Consider the following 17,882-nt stretch of genomic DNA (forward strand, 5'->3'; position numbering starts at 1 on the left):
ATTACTATGAAAAACTATATGCCAACAAACTGGACAACCTAGATGAAATGGACAACTTCCTAAATGCACATGCACTACCAAAATTCAAAAGGGAAGAGATCGAAAGCATGAATAGACCGATAACCAGTGAAGAAATCGAATCCGTTATCAAAAATCTCCCAATGAATAAGAGCCCAGGGCTGGATGGCTTCCCAGGGGAATTATTCCAGACATTTAAAGCAGAGCTAATACCCATTCTTCTCAAACTATTCCAAAAAATAGAAATAGAAGGAAATTTTCCAAACTCATTCTATGAAGCCAGCATCACCTTGATACCCAAACCAGAGACCCAGCAAAAAAAGAGAACTACAGACCAATATCCTTAATGAATACAGATGCAAAAATACCCAACAAGATACTGGCAAATCAAATTCAACAGCATATAAAAAAAATTATCCACCATGATCAAGTGGGAGTCATTCCTGGGTTACAGGGCTGGTTCAATATCCACCAATCCATCAATGTGATCCATCACATTAACAAAAGAAAAGATAAAAACCATATGATCCTGTCAATAGATGCAGAAAAAGCATTTGACAAAATACAACACCCTTTCTTAATAAAAACCCTTGAGAAAGTTGGAATAGAAGGAACTTACATAAACATTATAAAAGCAGTTTATTAAAAACCCACAGCTAATATCATCCTCAATGGGGAAAAACTGAGAGCTTTCCCCCTGAGATCAGGAACACGACAGGGGTGTCCACTCTCAGCACTGTTGTTTAACATAGTGCCTGTCTTCAGATTCTGTGTCTCCCTCTCTCTCTGACCCTCCCCTGCTCAGGCTGTCTCTCTCTCTCTCTCTCAAAAATAAATAAAAACATTAAAAAGAAAGGTTAAAGAAATATTTGACAAATATGAAAAATATATTTTTGGGATTTCTTTGTGTTAACAGAAGAAATAGACATAGCATATTACTGGAACTGTTGAACTAAGTAAATGGTAGGTGCTACTTAAGTTTCTCTTGAACAGTCTTGTTTTTGAATAAGAGACTTTGTTAAAAAAATTTAAAGTCAAATTAGTTAACATACACTGTAATAATGTTTTTAGGAAAAGAATTTAGTGATTCTTCACTTGCATATAACACCCAGTGTTCATCCCAACAAATGCCCTCCTTAATGCCCATCACCCATTTAGCCCATCCCCTGACCCTCCTCCCTCCATCAACCCTCAGTTCTCTGTATTTAAGAATCTCGTAAGGTTTGCCTCCCTCTCTGTTTTTATCTTATTTTTGCTTCCCTTTCCCTATGTTCATCTGTTTTATTAAGTTCCACATATGAATGAAATCATATGATTTTTGTCTTTCTCTGACTTAATTTGCTTAGCATAATACACTCTAGAGCCATCCACGTTGTTGCAAATGGCAAGATTTCATTCTTTTTGATTGCTGAGTAGTATTAAATAAGAGACTCTCTAACTTACATATACCCTCACTCTACAAAATGAGTGGGTCACCTGTCAGTCAGGTAATGTCATTTCTAAGGAAGACAGTTATAGAACATGTTGCTAGGATTAAACAATGCTTCTAGTCTCAGCCCTGCAATGTAGTTTCTCTCTTTTCAATTTGCTCCCCCCCCCCCCACTCTTGCTTTCTCTGCTCTCATTATCTGATAAGTTTTCAGGGAGACTTTCTCCTGACATTATTTCTGGGCCTTGATGGGGGAAGGAATGACATTTATTGCAATAATAATAATAATAATAATAATAATAATAGTAGTAATAAAAGGACAAAGTAGTTACTTTCTCAAATTCATAGAGTAATTCAGGTTAAATCCTAAGAAACTATATTTCTTAACCCTTAAGACTTTTTTTTTTGGAAAGAGAGGGTGAGAGGAAGAAAAAGAATGAGTGGGATGAGTGGGGAATGGAGAGACAGAGAAAGATAGAGACAACTGCATGCAGGTTCTGTGTCACCAGCTCAGGGCTTGAACTCACGAAGACACTTAACTGACTGAGCCACCTAGGCACTTTTCCCCCAAGACTTGATTTCTAATTAAAAAAAAATTTTTTTAATGTTTGTTTGTTTTTGAGAGAGAGAGAGAGAGAGAGAGAGAGAGAGAGAGAGCGCAAGTGTGGGAGGGGCAGAGAGGAGGAGACACCAAATCAAAAATAGGCTCCAGGCTCTGACCCACCAGCAGAGACAGATGCTGACATGGGGCTCAAACCCACCAACCAAGAGACCATGACCTGAGTCGAAGTCTGATGCCTCAGCTACGGAACCACCAGGTGCCCCTAATTTTTTTTTAATGTTTATTTTTGAGACATCGAGAGAGAAAGACAGAGCACGAGTGGGGGAGGGGCAGAGAGAGAGGCAGACAGAATCCCAACCAGGCTTCAGGCTCTGAGCTGTCAGACCTACAGGGGGTTTGAACTCATGAATTGTGAGATCATGACCTGAGCTGAAGTAGGATGCTTAGTTGACTGAGCCACCCAGGTGCCCCAAGACGTAACTTCTAGATCCCCTGTGTCATCATCGGAAAGCCATGGCATTCAAATTCAAACTATAACAAGTTTAGCTGGGATTTGTCCATACTCTATTTATCCACATTATATAATTCTCTATAGCCAAGTGGCCCTTAGAGATAGAATTTGTTCTCCTTTTTCAAAGCATCAAGCAAATAAGTTCTAATTCCAGATTTAAGAATCAATGTGAAAGGTGATAGATAGTTTTACTTCAGCAAAAAAGTAGAAGCTGGAATGTGGAAAGTGGATATTTAATCATGACTTTTGAAATGAAATATTTGCCATATTATTAAGAAACAATAAATGATTAAATAATGTACTGGGTAAATCTGTTTAAATTAAAGAGGGAAACGCTTCATAAGACTTGTAAATGGCATTTTTATTTTTTATTTATATTGTGTAATCTCCAAATTTTACAAAATTTTCATCATTTTACTTAACTTTAGGCATGACACTTATAAATAATCCTAGTTTAAAAAAGAGCTGGATTGAAAACATTAATATAATATAATAATATAATTTATTAATATAATAAATCCCTTAAAATTCGTTTTCTAGTCTGAAAATTCTGTTTATACTAGCAAGGGGGTATTTTCAATTTACATCATCAATTTACCTCTGAGGTACTGAATTTTCCTTTTGAAAATTCATTTTGCCTTGAGTGCATTGAATTTTTCTAGTTATGAGATGAAGCCATGTTGTCAAGAAATGAGGCATGTGAAATTTTACCCAAACGTCAAGCTAACATGCTAACCTGTCCCCATTTTATGGATATCCACAAAAGACACATGACTTCTGTGTCGGTTTTGAAAGACTTTATTATTCACAAAAACAATAATCAAAATGTCGACATGTCGTATCAGTTTCCCAAGTCCCATCCCTAGGTTGGGGAACGGGGGGGGGGGGGGGTGGTGGTGATGCAGATGGGCCCAGGTGGATGACTGTCACTGCGGCAGCTGGTTTCCAAGAGAGGAACCCTAAGTTTGGGGAACCTTTTGTTTTACAGCAAACAGTAAGCCAACCTGTTATCTGTCTCAGAAGGAGGTATTTCTCAACCTTGAAGGTTGGTGGCTGCGAACCCAGCACTGAGAAATGGCTCACGTAAAGAGGGGTCACTGTGAGGCGTTCTTGACACACCGATAATGATGGGTGGGAGCACTAGCCACTCTCCCAACACACGAGGCACTGTGAAAGAAAGAGGAAGTGAGCGCTTCCAAAATATATTGACTTTGAAAATCAATTCCATTCTTGATAAGTAGAATTATTTTTTCAGCAAACAACCTCTAATTCCAAATTTGTGAAAGCTAGGTCAATATTCTCCTCCAATATCGGTGCCAAATACCAGGGTGAGAAAATATGCTTGTGTCACGGGTAATGACAGGATGTGACAGTTGGCGTATTTGCTCAGTAAAAAGTGAAATGTATGATTTTTAAAATACATTTTTTACTTTTTAAAAATTTGGTTACATTAAAAATGTGTCATAATCTCAGCTTCAAAGTGGACTGTTGTTAATGCATTCCATATCATATGTATTTCTTTTTTTATCTGGATTTTTATCCTATGTTGCTGATATTTTTGTTGCAAACATCTGGAAATTCCTCCTTTTGCCCACTTCTCTTCTAATTTTAATTTAGTCCCCAATTTTAAATAGGAATATTCTTATTTACCAGAAAAAATGTCATAATAATTTCTTTTATTGAAGTTTCTAAATAAGAGTGTGGTGAATAATTCTTTAGAGAATTCTTTATTTAGAGATTCTTTAGACATTGATTTATTTAATAAAGTTTTACTATATAGTTACTGTGCATGAGGTGCTGCTCTAAATGCTGGGGATACAGTAGAGAACAAAACATGTGATAAAAATTCTAGAGTGTGTTTCCAGTTTGCAAAATTCAATAAAATATAATTATTGCCTAGTTATCCACATTGACAAGACAACTACACTGCCCGTGCCTTGTGGCTCTAGGAGTGAAATTGATTACTTTTTAATCCTGCTAGGGGTTGATTATTACCTAAGACTCAAGAGTCTGTTTCTTACCCAGAGTGCCTGGAGCCTTTGGTTTGAGGTGTGGCAGGTTGTACCTGGAGTGAGCGGTAGGTGGCGATGTTAGCACACAGGACCTTAGCGTACTGGTACTGATGCGTTTATAATCCAGACACTGGATTTAAGTGGAGATTGAGTCATACAGTTTAAGAACCGGAGATACTTCCTTTCCATCTTAAGGTCATCTACTGTGTTGGTGAATTTATTGCTAAATCATTTAGCAACAAATACAAGTAAAGGGTTGATTATCAACATTGAATGATAGCTGATTGGAAAAGACTTTCTCTAATTACTGGACATTGCTAAAAGTTATTAGGACATGGCACAAAACATCAACATAGCACATATTTTAGTAACTCATCTTGATCCCACCAAATTCTCATCTTTCATGATTGTAGATTATGTTACTACTTATATTTCTAGCAAGTTCACAACCAAGGAGGTGGCTAAGATATGTCAGTCACCCAAAATGTGGTGGCTCAGTTGGTTGAACATCCAGCTTCGACTCAGGTCATGATCGTGTAGTTTGTGGATTTGAGCCCCACGTCAGGCTCTGTTCTGACAGCTAGCCAAGAGCCTGGCGCCTGTCTTTAGATTCTGTGTCTCCCTCTCTCTCTGACTCTCACCTGCTCATGTTGTCTCTCTCTCTCTCTCTCAAAAATAAATAAAACATTAAAAATTTTTTTTTGATGTATTTATCACTGTTTAGGGAATGTGGTTAGAATCAGATATACATATATATGGGTCAAGAGCGGAACAGTATGAACCTGTATTTAGATGATGATAATGATTGAACCTAAATCTGTAAAACATGGCTGATGGGCCATAAAGTTTCATTCCCATGATTCCTGCTCATAGACACATCATTTCATTGGGGGAAAGCAAGCAGTTAAGACTGAGGTCAGATCTACATGGTGTGCTTCTTGGGTGATTAGCCTAAGAGGAAAGGTGAAGGAAAACCTGGGGCAGCCGAAGCAATACCTCAAAAGCAGTTTGAAATATAATGATTGTCATAACTTCTACTGCCTCACCATCACTGCTGAAAGTTTAATGTCTTTTTAAAAAGTTGGTGTTGCTTTTTTAAGATATTTACAGCCATGCAAAAACAATAATGCCTACAGCAACATAATTGTTTCAGATGAAAACAAAATAATTAAGGATGAAGTTTGGTATAATTTTTTTTACTTATTCACTATTCTCCCACTTTCAAAATAGATACATTTTAGCCCAGATGTGGGAAGCAATTAAGTAAAATGACTCAGTTGTTGTACATATTGAAGAATGAAGAAATCTGTCCAAATAGAGGACCTTAACAATATTATCCAGAAGGAATTTGTTAAGGTGATGTAAATGAATTCAAGAAATTAAGCTAATTGTCATTGGAAATTAAGGAAAGTATGCTTACTTTCAGTTTCGTAACTCTTAGGCAGCCTGTCTCAGATTTCTCTTTTCCATAGCAACTTCCATTTCTCTTACAAAGAACTAAAGCATCTTTTTTTTTTTTAAACTCCTTACATGCCTCTACATTTCCATTTGGCTAATGTGTTGTATAGCTACTATTTTCATATATCATATGCACACTACAGCTAAAGCAGTTACAGATACTTGTTTTAAGATTCTTGCCTTCAAGGCCATTTCAGTCTGGTTTGGAGGAAAGGCAAGGGAACAGAAGCGCTTTGTGCCTTGGGAAAAGCCCAAAGCTTTTGGAGTGAGCCTAGAGCATTAGGGAACACAGAGGAGAGTCTCAGGGAAAAAGTGTCAAGGAAGACTTCTCTAGAGAAGGTGAGCGCTGAGCTAAATTTGAAAGCTAGGATAAGTAGCCACTGGAGGAGGATTGTGTCGTACAGAGTTGTGCTGTGTGTGGGGAATCTAAGTAATTCATTTTGCCGTGAGTCTAGGGTGTAAGCCTAAAATGACGAGAGAAAAGTTGTGGAAGCAGCCAGGGGGTCAGAAAGGGTCTTGAATAGCAGGCTAAGAAATTTCTATCTTATTCGGGACATGTCCTTAAGTATTAAGAGATATTAAGGACTTTAAAAAATCACAAGGCAAACCTTCTAATATAGAAGTAAATGATGTGTTAATTTACTCTCCTCCTGTATTCTCTTTGAGAGAATGGTTTAGAAACCTTTGGTTTTAGAACTCAGGGACAGGCTATTTAAACCATGGCAAACATTTGATAAATATGGCTAAACATAAAATTACATATATTAAATTATATATAAATTATTATATAAATGGTATGTAGATATTTATATAAAAACATTAACTAGAAAGCTTATCAAAACAAGAAATACCTTTAACATCTTACATTTTTCATGAGAACCCACAACATAGCCCCTATTTAGTCTTATAATAAAGGCATTCAGTTTTATTATCATTCATTCATGGGTATCCTTCACAATAAAGCTATCAGGTGACTTCTAAGCAAGTCAGGAGTGTTATTATTGGTTTCCCTTCCATGTAAAATTTTAAACTGCTGCATCTCTCCATTGGCATTAAATATATTCTTCCTCGTATTGTAGGCATTTCTGGGTAGATTTACTTTCCTTTGCCGAATTAAAATTCCTTGAGGATAAGACACACATCTATTTCACTTTGTGTTCACCAGCACAGAACGCCTAGAACAGCACCTTTCAGACAGTGGATGCTCAATAATTATTTGAATGATAGAAAGTAGTGAAATAGTAGAAACTGTGGAGTTTCAAGGCCAACTACATCCATGTGCATAAGAGATTACACTGATTCAAGATCACTGGAATGAGAAGAGCTTAATTACTTTAATACACAAGGAATACACATTTTGAGATCACTCTCTGTGTCATAGCTGAGAAGGAAAGCAATGCTGGATGAAGGGGTTTGTCACCACCCTTACCACCTGCGTTAAGAAGTCTCCAGGCAGCAGTAATTGTCTGTTTTCATTTTTCCCATAGTATTTCTCTGGGCTCCTTAGAGAGGGAGTGTGTCTTAGTCATCTTTGCATGTGACCTAGCGTTCAACAGACTTTGTTGAATCAACGAATGAGTGACTGGACATGTGACAGGTCAATTACACTTTGAGCTTGACTTTTCACTTCTCTGAAAGAGGTCTAACAATTCTCAAGGAATACCATTCATTAATGCCTACTGATACATGTTCAAAATCTTTTCATGATAGAGTTGGAATATAAACAAATCACTGGAATTGCGGAGTATTAAGAGAAAATTTAAAATGTTTGTTAGCATGACATTTTCTAAAATAATATAGCAGACTTTGGAGCCAGACTGCTGAGGTGTGAATCTGGTCTTAGACAGTTATTAGCTCTATGACCTTAGGCAGTTTCTTAACTTCCCTGTGTGTCTAGCTTTTTTACCTGAAAAATAGAAATAATAATTATATGTACCTCGCAGAGTCACCGAGCTTCTAAATGAGTTAATACCTGACAAGTGTGTAGCTAAGCACTCACTAACTTCTAGCCATTATTTTTTAATTTTTATGCATTTATTTCTACACTAATCACTAGAACGTGACTTCAATGTTTTTTTCATTTTCCTGTCCCCAGCATGTACCAGAGTACATGCTTCTTAAAGTTCAATAAATATTTGTTGAATAATGAAAAAAAATGACTTGCACATTCTAAATGGACATTTTTCTATGTAAATATTCCCAAGATTATCCTAAAACTGTTTAGGTCAATCTAGATATGAGAAACCAGAAAGTATAAACAGGGACTAGCTGGCTAGAGTTCTACTTATGGGTTTAGTTTATCCATTTTGAAGATGGACTTACCTAGAAAAAGTAAGAATTTGTCAATACATAAACTTCCTCCATTCCTTTCTGGTAAAAACATCAGATGCATGCCATTTTCTTTCTTTCTTTTTTTTATTTTTATTTTTATTTTAGAAGGAGAAAGGGCACAAGCAGGAGAAAGGGGCAAAGGGAGAGAGAGAGAGAGAGAGAGAGAGAGAGAGAGAGAGAGAGAGGAGAGAGAGAAACTTAAGCAGGCTCCATGCTTAGTACAAAGCCCTAAGTGGGGCTTAATTTTACAACCCTGAGATCATGACCTGAGTTGAAATCAAGACTAGGATGCTCAATTGACTGAGCCACGCAGGCATCCCATACATGTAATTTTCAACCCGAAACTCATTTTCCAATGTTTTTCTGTGTGGGTTGTTTGTTTGTTTGTTTGTTTGTTTGTTTAGCTTTTCAGATTGTGAGGCCCAAACCAGTTTTAGGTGCTCATGTTTTTATACACAAATAAATAAATAAATAACACACAAAGCCACTTAAAAATGTTTTTATGTTCTTTTCTTTATTTTTGAGAGACAGGAAGAGACAGTGGGAACAGGGAAGGGTCAGAGAGAGGGAGACACAGAACTGGAAGCAGGCTCCAGGCTCTGAGCTAGCTGTCAGCACAGAGCCCGACATGAGGCTCGAACCCACAAACCCCTGAGCTGAAGCTGGATGCCTAACTGACTGAGCCACCCAGGCGCCCCACAAAGCCCCTTTTAACACTTGTCATGTGGAGTGAGTTCTGGGGCCCAGCAGCAACGACCTTGGAGAGGCAGGAAGTAAGCTGGAGCACCAGTAGGGAACAGCAAACACTGGGCGCTGAAAATCACATCACCCTTTTGCCCTGCCTCTCTCGCACTTGGAAGCCTGGCTGATTTGGGCGGGACCTGAATCAAGTGTCAGCTCCTCAAACTGGGGGCCGTGGGCAGTTCTCTCAGGTAGTGTTCAGGAAAGGAAACTGAAGCTCTTGGTTTTGATAAAAACTGAACCCAGAGGAAATCTCTGCAGACAGTGGGAAGCTGAGTTTTGTGTCCTTGGTGATTATAAAAGTTCCAATCAAATTTATTCTCCAGCCTTGGAACTCATGAAAGGAAAATTTCAAGGTTCTGTAGCATTTGGGCTTTTTTGTTTTTAATGTTGATTCTCCTCAAATAAGTTAGTCAAGAAGTAAACAATACTACTTATTAAACGTCTTTGTGAGCGGCGTCTGGGTGATTCAGTCAGTCAAGCGTCCGACTTCCGCTCAGGTCATGATCTCACCGTTTGGGAGTTTAAGCCCCGCGTTGGGCTCTGTGCTGACAGCTCAGAGCCTGGAGCCTGCTTCAGATTCTGTGTCTCCCTCTCTCTCTCTCTGCTCCTCCCCTACTTGTGCTCTGTCTCTCTGTCTCTAAAAAATAAATAAAGGTAAAAAAAATTTAAACATCCTTGTGAAACAGCATGATGTAATATTCTAGATGATTAACTCGTGTTTCTTGCTTACTTTATTAATCCCATAGATATTTTTAAAAGAGTGAAATGTGCCAGGTCCTGATACCATCTCTATTTTTTTGGTTCAGACTGCTTTGGATCCTGTACTTAACAATGGGAAAAAAAAGAAAGATCTTGACTAACATCTTAAGGAAAAAACCAAGTACCTCCTTAGCCTTCCATACCAAAAGAAAAAGAGCTGATTGGTCTCCTTATCTTCTTAAGAACTGGGTGGTACAATAAAAAAGATTCAAGAAAAGCAAGAACCAACAGGGAGAAAATATTATCCTTGTGCTTATATCCTTGTTTTTGCCTCTAGTCATAAAACCTGTATTTGACTAGGTTTGCAAAGAGTAAACTAAAAGGGAAATGTTAATTCCAAAGGAGTGTCCTTGCCAGAAATAACCTGTCTATAACATGTGTGAGACAAAGAGATTCTTTCCAGACTAGGTCCAGTGTATCAGGTTCCTTATGGACATGGTAAATAGAAAAGCATTTAGTTCTATTTTGGGATAGATTAAGTGAGAGCAATAATAGGTTATTTCTGGAGTTGGTACATGGATTCCTCATTAAATGCTGAATGGGGATAAGGGAAATGAGATTTACCTGTGATTTTGAAAATCACAGGGAGTACAACTTTTTTGAAAAGGGACTCTCCTTAAAATCAACAAATTTAACATTTCTGTGTGTTTAAATCATTCCTATTAGGTCTTGGATAGGATTAAGGGTAAAGAATAAGCCCTCTTATAGTATCCAACTCAACTTATTTGCAAATATATTTGTTGAGCTAATGAAGGAACAAAATCACTCACCTCCTTTCTACTGCCATAGTTCTATCAAGTGTGATGCATAGAGCAATTCATGAGTAAATGCTTCCCTAAGACTTGGATATTTTTGAGAAAAAAGTCTGAAGAAAATGTTGCTATTTTGATACTAAGTTATGGATTATCTTGGTTCTTGATATATCACCTCTTCCTGCCACTGCCTTTTTAGACCTCCAGTTTATTCCCATGTTATTAAGCTATAATACTTTTATGATAATACTCAGGAGTGGGGTGGAGTCACCTCAGACATGCATTTAATGTATGTGGCTTTAGAATCTAACTCCTATGAAGATGAGACCACTGCCCAGGGATATGAGAGTCGCAGCTGTTCAGAGTGGCCTCAAGAGGCAAGGCCCAGTGGGATGAATGACAGGCAGCAGGTGGCCATGCTGTTCCAGTGACTTTTCAAAGATGTATCCAATCAAGATGTAGAGTAATCATGAGCAGGTATTTTCTGAGTATTTACTACATGATGGTAGACATGCCCGAACTTTCATATTTTTTTCTTTAATTCTTAAAACAGCAACAAACATGATATGTATTAAGGTTATAGTGGCTTAATATTAAAACAGAATGGAGTCAAACTTGTAGAGTGCACAAAGCACTTTGGAATTCTCTATCCTTTTTCCCATTCCCACCATGAATTTTGGGAATTTTCCTAAGGGAAGAAAGAAGTGAATGCCCTGGTATCTATGTATATACACTTTCTCTTTATTTCTTACGTTAGCTCAAGTGGCTCTCAATCCTAAAGATGAATATGTATTACAGTAAGCACTAGTTCACATATACTAAACTTTAAGCATGATTTAGGGCAGTTCATGATTTTTGACTACACTAGATTTTTGTTTTAGGCACTGACTTTAAAACTATTTACTTATTTGTTTATTTGTTTATTTTTTGAGAGAGAGACAGAGCATGAGCAGGGGGAGGGGCGGAGAGAGGGAGACACACAATCTGAAGCAGGCTCCAGGCTCTGAGCTGTCAGCACAGAGCTCAGCACGGAGCCTGAACCCATGAACCACAAGATCATGACCTGAGCCGACCAGGTAGCCCCCTGACTTTAAAACTTTTAAAACTTTAGAACCTTTGAGTAACATGAGACTCCATTTCATTTAAAATAAGTAATAAAAAATTTAAATATAAAACAAAATTCCAGAAACAGCGTTTATTGCAACTGGCATTTCAATGTGTTATGGAAAGATTGAGAAAGTAATTCAAATAATCTTTTCTAACATCAGCATCATGGCAGCTCTGTTGCCAACTATAGAATAAAGGAAGGGGGTTCAGATAAGGAGAGTTTTCAGGTTCAAAGTTTCCTTAATAAAGCTATCTTTATTTTACAGTTCTATATAGACTGAGAGAAATCATTTAACTTTTCTCTGTATCTTTTCTCACCTATATTTACAGAAAGTAAGTTTTAAAATCTTGCTTTTTCCACCTAAGATGAACAGGCTTCTTGGAAATGCCCTTTCTGTCTTATGCCTTTCCTGGTAATCCTTTGCCACCTGGCTCCATGGGCCAGGGTTTAAGTGCAGGGGCCTCAGGGCCAGACAAATTGAGTACAAAGACCAAACCTGCCACTTCTACTTCTACTAAGTATCACTTTGCACAATTTAATTAGTCTCTCTGAGATGCAGTTTCTTCAGTTATACATTGGAGATCCTTTCTCCCTTCCATCCAGGGCTGTTAGTGTCTGAACCTCAGCAGACATTCAAAAATATTTGTTGGGTGAATGAAACACATAGTATAGAGGGAGCAAAAGTCAGTTCTCATTAAACTATAGTTATTATTATTCCTTCCTATCATCTAAATAACGGGAATGATTTTGTTTTAAACATTTTAAGTGATTAGAAAGAGCAGATTCAGAAGACATGAGGAACTTGATGAAAGTTCAGAATATCAACATATAAGTAATGCAACAGCATTTGGGAGATTTCATTTGTAAATTCACATTTTGTCAAGTTCCAGTTCTGGTATTAAAACTCACTCCCTTAGATGGCAGCCAGGTGTAGGTGCCCACATGCTTTTACACAGCTCCGTGGCAGTAGCCTCTACATTTGGCTTAAACTACCTTCAGCATCAATGCAGCCTTGCTCCTCTGGTCTCTCTTCAGGTCTCACTGGTTACCAGACTCATGAAACCATCTGTTCTCATTTCTTATGAGTCTTCTTTGGAGTCTTCCTACTCCACCTGGTGGGCCCCTATCAAGCTCACTGGCTTCCAGCTCAACAGTCCAGGAAGGCTAGATTTCAAGGACCCTGCTGACTGTGACACCATCCGGGTTCCTGGGATAAGAGTGTTCTCCAGAGTGATATGAAGCATCCCATACGGTGGCTTCTTCTAGTAGTGCCAAAGGGCCACATGGCAAGAGCTCCCTTGCCAATCAGCTTTTCTTCAATTTACCTAATTCATCTGCTCTCCAAGCCCAAGTTCAGAGATAGGCTATCAGGACACCTAAGGAAACCATTGCTCTCTACTCTCTTTCTGTTTTCCTCATATTTACCATGGTCCTCTTTTACGCCTTTGTATCATATACTCCTCCCCCTTAATGCCAACTAAACCTTAATGGACAAAAGGAAAGCTCCTCTCAACTCAATGTTAACTCCATAAACTTAATCCCCCATGCCTGGTTGTTGATCTGCTAATAAAAGAAGAAAATAAAGGAATTTAAAAACCTTCTTTTAAAACAATATCTTGATTTACAAGGTGATGTTTTTTCTGCATAATCCTATTTTGCATGTCAGAAGCTAAATATTACCTTGGTCTTAGTCTTTGCACAACTTTAGAACCAAATTATAATCTCATTTGTAGACAGATGGATGTCTTGGATGAAGTAGGCAAAATGTTTTACACTTGGAAAAACAAGGGGTAAAAGTATATTAGTCATTTCTTGAATGTTTCAGGTTCAAAGTGCAATTTACTGGGCAATTTCCTTTTAAGAACACAAAGGATATTCAGGTTGTGAAAGTCTGCATAATATTTTCAAAATATCTCGTTCATTATTGGCATACATTACAGAATGTACAAAAAATAAACCTGGCTCTCTGAATTCTGTACAGTTATAATCGTGTTGTATAGATACATTCTCAATGTAAACTTTATGGTATTGATATTTATCTATGCTGAGCTAAGCTGTGATCAATTTCCCTAAATGGAGCCTTTGAACTACACAGCTGTTTCCTCAGACCAAGGATTGTTGTTTTTGATTATGATCAAACAAATAAATTGAATAGGCTGGTTTAATCTCTAGTATTTCATGTACACATTGATGTAGATTTTAAACTAGAAAAGCAGAAAATGAAAGTATGTTTTCTTTGGCAGGCATTTGATGTACTTGGAAGAGTTGAAGCTTACCTTAAGCTCCTTAAATCAGAGGGTTTAAGTCTGCCTGTCTTGGCAGCAAGGCACGAGGAATTACACAGAGAAATTAAAGACTGCACAGCTGATGCTTTGCAAAAAGGACAAGCCTTAATCAGCCAAGTAGACTCCTGTAGGTAAGTCTATTTCTTCCTCCATGTAACAAGCTTTTCCACAGTTTCCACAACCTGTTAAAAAATAAGTTGCATAATTTTATTTTTCTGCTTCTGATGTTTTGCTGCATTATGACATGGCTTAACAGGATCTATTGAATTTTGGTCACCAGTGATTCTGAACATAGCATTGCTCATCCACAAGTGAGGCCATATTCTAAGCCTGAGGACCCAAAGATGCTCATGCTTTTTTTCTATGAGTTTCTGAGGTGGGCAGAAAGAAAGGACAAAAGAAAAAACAGAGCTTAATTCTCAATGCTTTTGATAGCCTAGCACCTCTGTGGGGTTTCTTTCTCCCTTTTGATTCTTGAATGTTGAGTCTACCCTGTTCCTTTTTTCCTTTCTGGGAAAAAATAAAAAACCAGAGTACCAGAATCCCTTTCATTTATGACCTTGGTGGCTCACCAAGCAAAATCCCAAATAAAAGGGGACATTATTAATAATAACAATAGCTCACTTTTTCAAAAACTGAGAGTCCATCATGTGCCAGGCTCTGTGCCAAGAGGTTTAGGAACATTGTGTCCTTCCTCACAGCAGCTCTACAATACGCACAGAGTAGTCCCTCTTACCCTTGGCGTATGGTGGGGTATGTCCCCTTGGCGGTGCCTGAAACCACAGATAGTACCCAACCCTATATATACTATGTTTTTTCTGATACATACATATCTATGATAAAAGCTCATTTATAAATTAGGCATAGTATGGGATTAAAAATGATCACTAATAATAAAATAGAACAATTATAACAATGTACTATAATAAAAGTCATATGAATGCGATTCCTCACTCTTTCTCAAAATATCTTATTGTTCTATATTCACCCTTCCTGCTGTGACGATGTGAGATGATTAATGCCTACAAGGTGAGATGAAGTGAGATGAATGACATAGGCATTGTGACATAGTATTAGGCTGCTGTTAACCTTCTGATAATATGGCAGAAGAAGGATCGTCTTCTGGACCATGGCTGACCATGGGTAACTAAAACTACAGGAAGCAAATCTGCAGATAAGGAAGGGACCATTGCACTATTAATATTCTCCTTTTTATGAGTAACCGAGACACAAAGAGGTTAAGTAACTTGCAAAAGGCCACACAGGCAGTTAGTGATAGAGTCAGAGTTTGGATCCAAGAGCATGGGCCCTAGACTCCATGTTCTTACCCAGTGTGCTAGGGCAGGATGTTTTTATGAACACATTTGGTGAGTGTATTGGTGTAGGTTTATTTCTTCCAGATGCCCATTTTATTGGCATAAATTGCTCATAATCTCTTATTTTTGTTTTTATTTCTGCTGTGTTGGTTGTGATCTCTCCTCTTTCACTCTTGATTTTATTTATTTGGGTCCTTTCCTTTTTCTTTTTGATTATCAATTTTGTTAATTCTTTCAAAGAACCAGCTTCTGGTTTCATTGATCTGTTCTACTCTTTTTTTCTGGTTTTGGTAGCATTGATTTCTGCTCTGATCTTTATTATTTCCAATCTTCTGCTGGCTTGGGGCTTTATTTGCAGTTCTTTTTCCAGCCCCTTAAGGTGTAAGGTTAGGCTGTGTATCTGAGATCTTTCTTCCTTCTTTAGGAAGGCCTGGATTGCTATACACTTCCCTCTTATGACCACCTTTGCTGCATCCCAGAGGTTTTGGGCTGTGGTGTTATCATTTTTCTTGGCTTCCATGTACTTTTTAATTTCCTCTTAAACTTTTTGGTTAGCCCATTCATTCTTTAGTAGGATGTTCTTTAGTCTCCAAGTATTTGTTACCTTTCCAAATTTTTTCTTGTGGTTGATTTTGAGTTTCATAGCATTGTGGTCTGAAAGTATGCACAGTATGATCTCAATCTTTTTGTACTTGTTGAGGGCTGATTTGTGTCCCAGTATGTGATTTATTCTGGAGAACGTTCCATGTGCACTGGAGAAGAATGTATATTCCACTGCTTTAGGATGAAATATTCTAAATATATCTGTTATGTCCATCTGGTCTAGTGTGTCATTCAAAGCCATTGTTTCCTTGTTGATTTTCTGATTAAATTATCTGTCCATTGCTGTGATTTATCAGTGTGACTTTAGATCTGGGTGGAAATGAGGAGAGATAAGGACCTTGAGAAACAGAAAGAGGATACAGTGGGAGTGTATGAGGAGGAATAGAGATTGGAAGACAAAAGGGAGATGTTGGGACACATGGTGGAACGCATATCATCTAGGAAGAAATAAAGTCAAGGCTTACGCTTTGACAGAGGGAGACAAAAAGATTTGTACAAATGAGATAAATCCAGTTGTTTATCTTCCGTATCCACCATTTTCCTAAAACAGAGGCATAAAGTTTGAAGAATAATTAAATAGGTCGAACGTGGTAAAATTACTGTATTTCTATTTAAATCTTCATTCTGTTCTATTTTAGATGGGTTTAAAAGTGTTGATTTGGTAAGTTTGGGTTTAGGGAATTTTCTTTTCAGAAGACAGTCTGAATCTGGATGGAGATATTTAGTCGGGGCTTGTGATGGTTGCTATGGGACCATGCAAAACCAAGATCAGAAATAATCCAAGGTCTTCCAACAGGAGCCCAACAGCTGAGGCTACCAGAAAGACAGATGGTTCTCCCCTTTTGAAAACTAACAACCGTAGCTACTAAGTGTCTTTACTTTAACTCCAACCCATACATCAGGGAATGGGTTGTTTCCTCTGTTTCAGGAGCTCTAGCACCCCCATGTCTGGGCCCAAATTGTGGGCACAAGAGCTCCTTTCTCCTCTCCCCTGTTTAAAGGTCCAGTCTCCCAAAACGTATGTGTCTTGGACCATGCAGAAGATATCCTATGGGGTTCCTGGATTCAGGGTACATGTTGAACACTGATATGAGTGATGTCATGATTGGATTAAGTATTGGGTTCTCCAGTTAGAATTGGGGCATGGTCCCATGTCAGTTTCATGAATGAGTCTCAGAGCACAGACACTGTTTCTCTGTGTAGGCTACTCTTTACTTGTGGTACTCTTTAATTTTTGTAAACCACCTTGGGCAGTTTCCTTGTAGACAAGGATGCAACTAAATACCTTTCCCTAGAGCTTTGGAGATCTGTCTCTCTGGTACACTGCCCCAGAAATTCCAGGTACCTTGGCCTCCCAAAGTGTGAGCTCTGTCTCCTCAACTCAGCAAGACCCGTGGACTGTCTTTGGGTTCCACTACCCTCAGCTTTGGTCTGGATATTGCCTCATAGGCAGTAAGCTGATGTAATCATGAGGCATATCTTATTTGTTTCCCTTCTCTTGGGGATCATTGTCCTGAGCTATCTGTTGCTCAATATCTGAGAACTATCATTTCATATTCTTTGTCTATTCTAGTCGTTTAAGGCAGGAGGGTAGATCTAGTCCCTGCTGCTAGCCAGAAACTGAAGTTCCCTTTCAGTTTTGATGCTTAGCTCCTAGATTTGGAAAGCTGGTCACAGTTTAGTACTCTTAAACTTTATCTTGTTTGCTCTAATTAGTAATGTTTTATCTTCAATACAGAAATATAAAAGGGGAAGTGCTTATATTTTATACTGTATTCTGTTTTCAGGGTTTTAGTGATGCTTTTGGCCACATGCTTTGTCATGGTCGAATGTTTATTTATTTACTAGTCTCATTCTTTCTGCCTTTGTTTTTTCTAGTCTTAATTTTTACATATATATATATTTTTGAAGGCACATCTATAGTTCTTTTCTTCAAGCTTCAGATTGAATCTTAATAGAAGGAGCAATAGGTAGAGACCATCAAGAAACTTAAA

General features: G+C 37.9%; 1 protein-coding gene across 1 annotated transcript in view; it reads left to right on the forward strand.

The window, feature by feature from the left end:
• Positions 1 to 17,882, forward strand: part of CCDC141 (coiled-coil domain containing 141) — a 219,447-nt gene that overhangs the window by 134,293 nt on the left and 67,272 nt on the right. The window contains exon 9 of the mRNA XM_029934315.1: positions 13,928 to 14,100. Within this exon, the coding sequence (XP_029790175.1) occupies positions 13,928 to 14,100 (173 nt within the window). The remainder of the gene's footprint in view (positions 1 to 13,927; positions 14,101 to 17,882) is intronic.

Source organism: Suricata suricatta, chromosome 3 (assembly GCF_006229205.1).
Source record: "Suricata suricatta isolate VVHF042 chromosome 3, meerkat_22Aug2017_6uvM2_HiC, whole genome shotgun sequence".
Classification (NCBI taxonomy): domain Eukaryota; kingdom Metazoa; phylum Chordata; class Mammalia; order Carnivora; family Herpestidae; genus Suricata; species Suricata suricatta.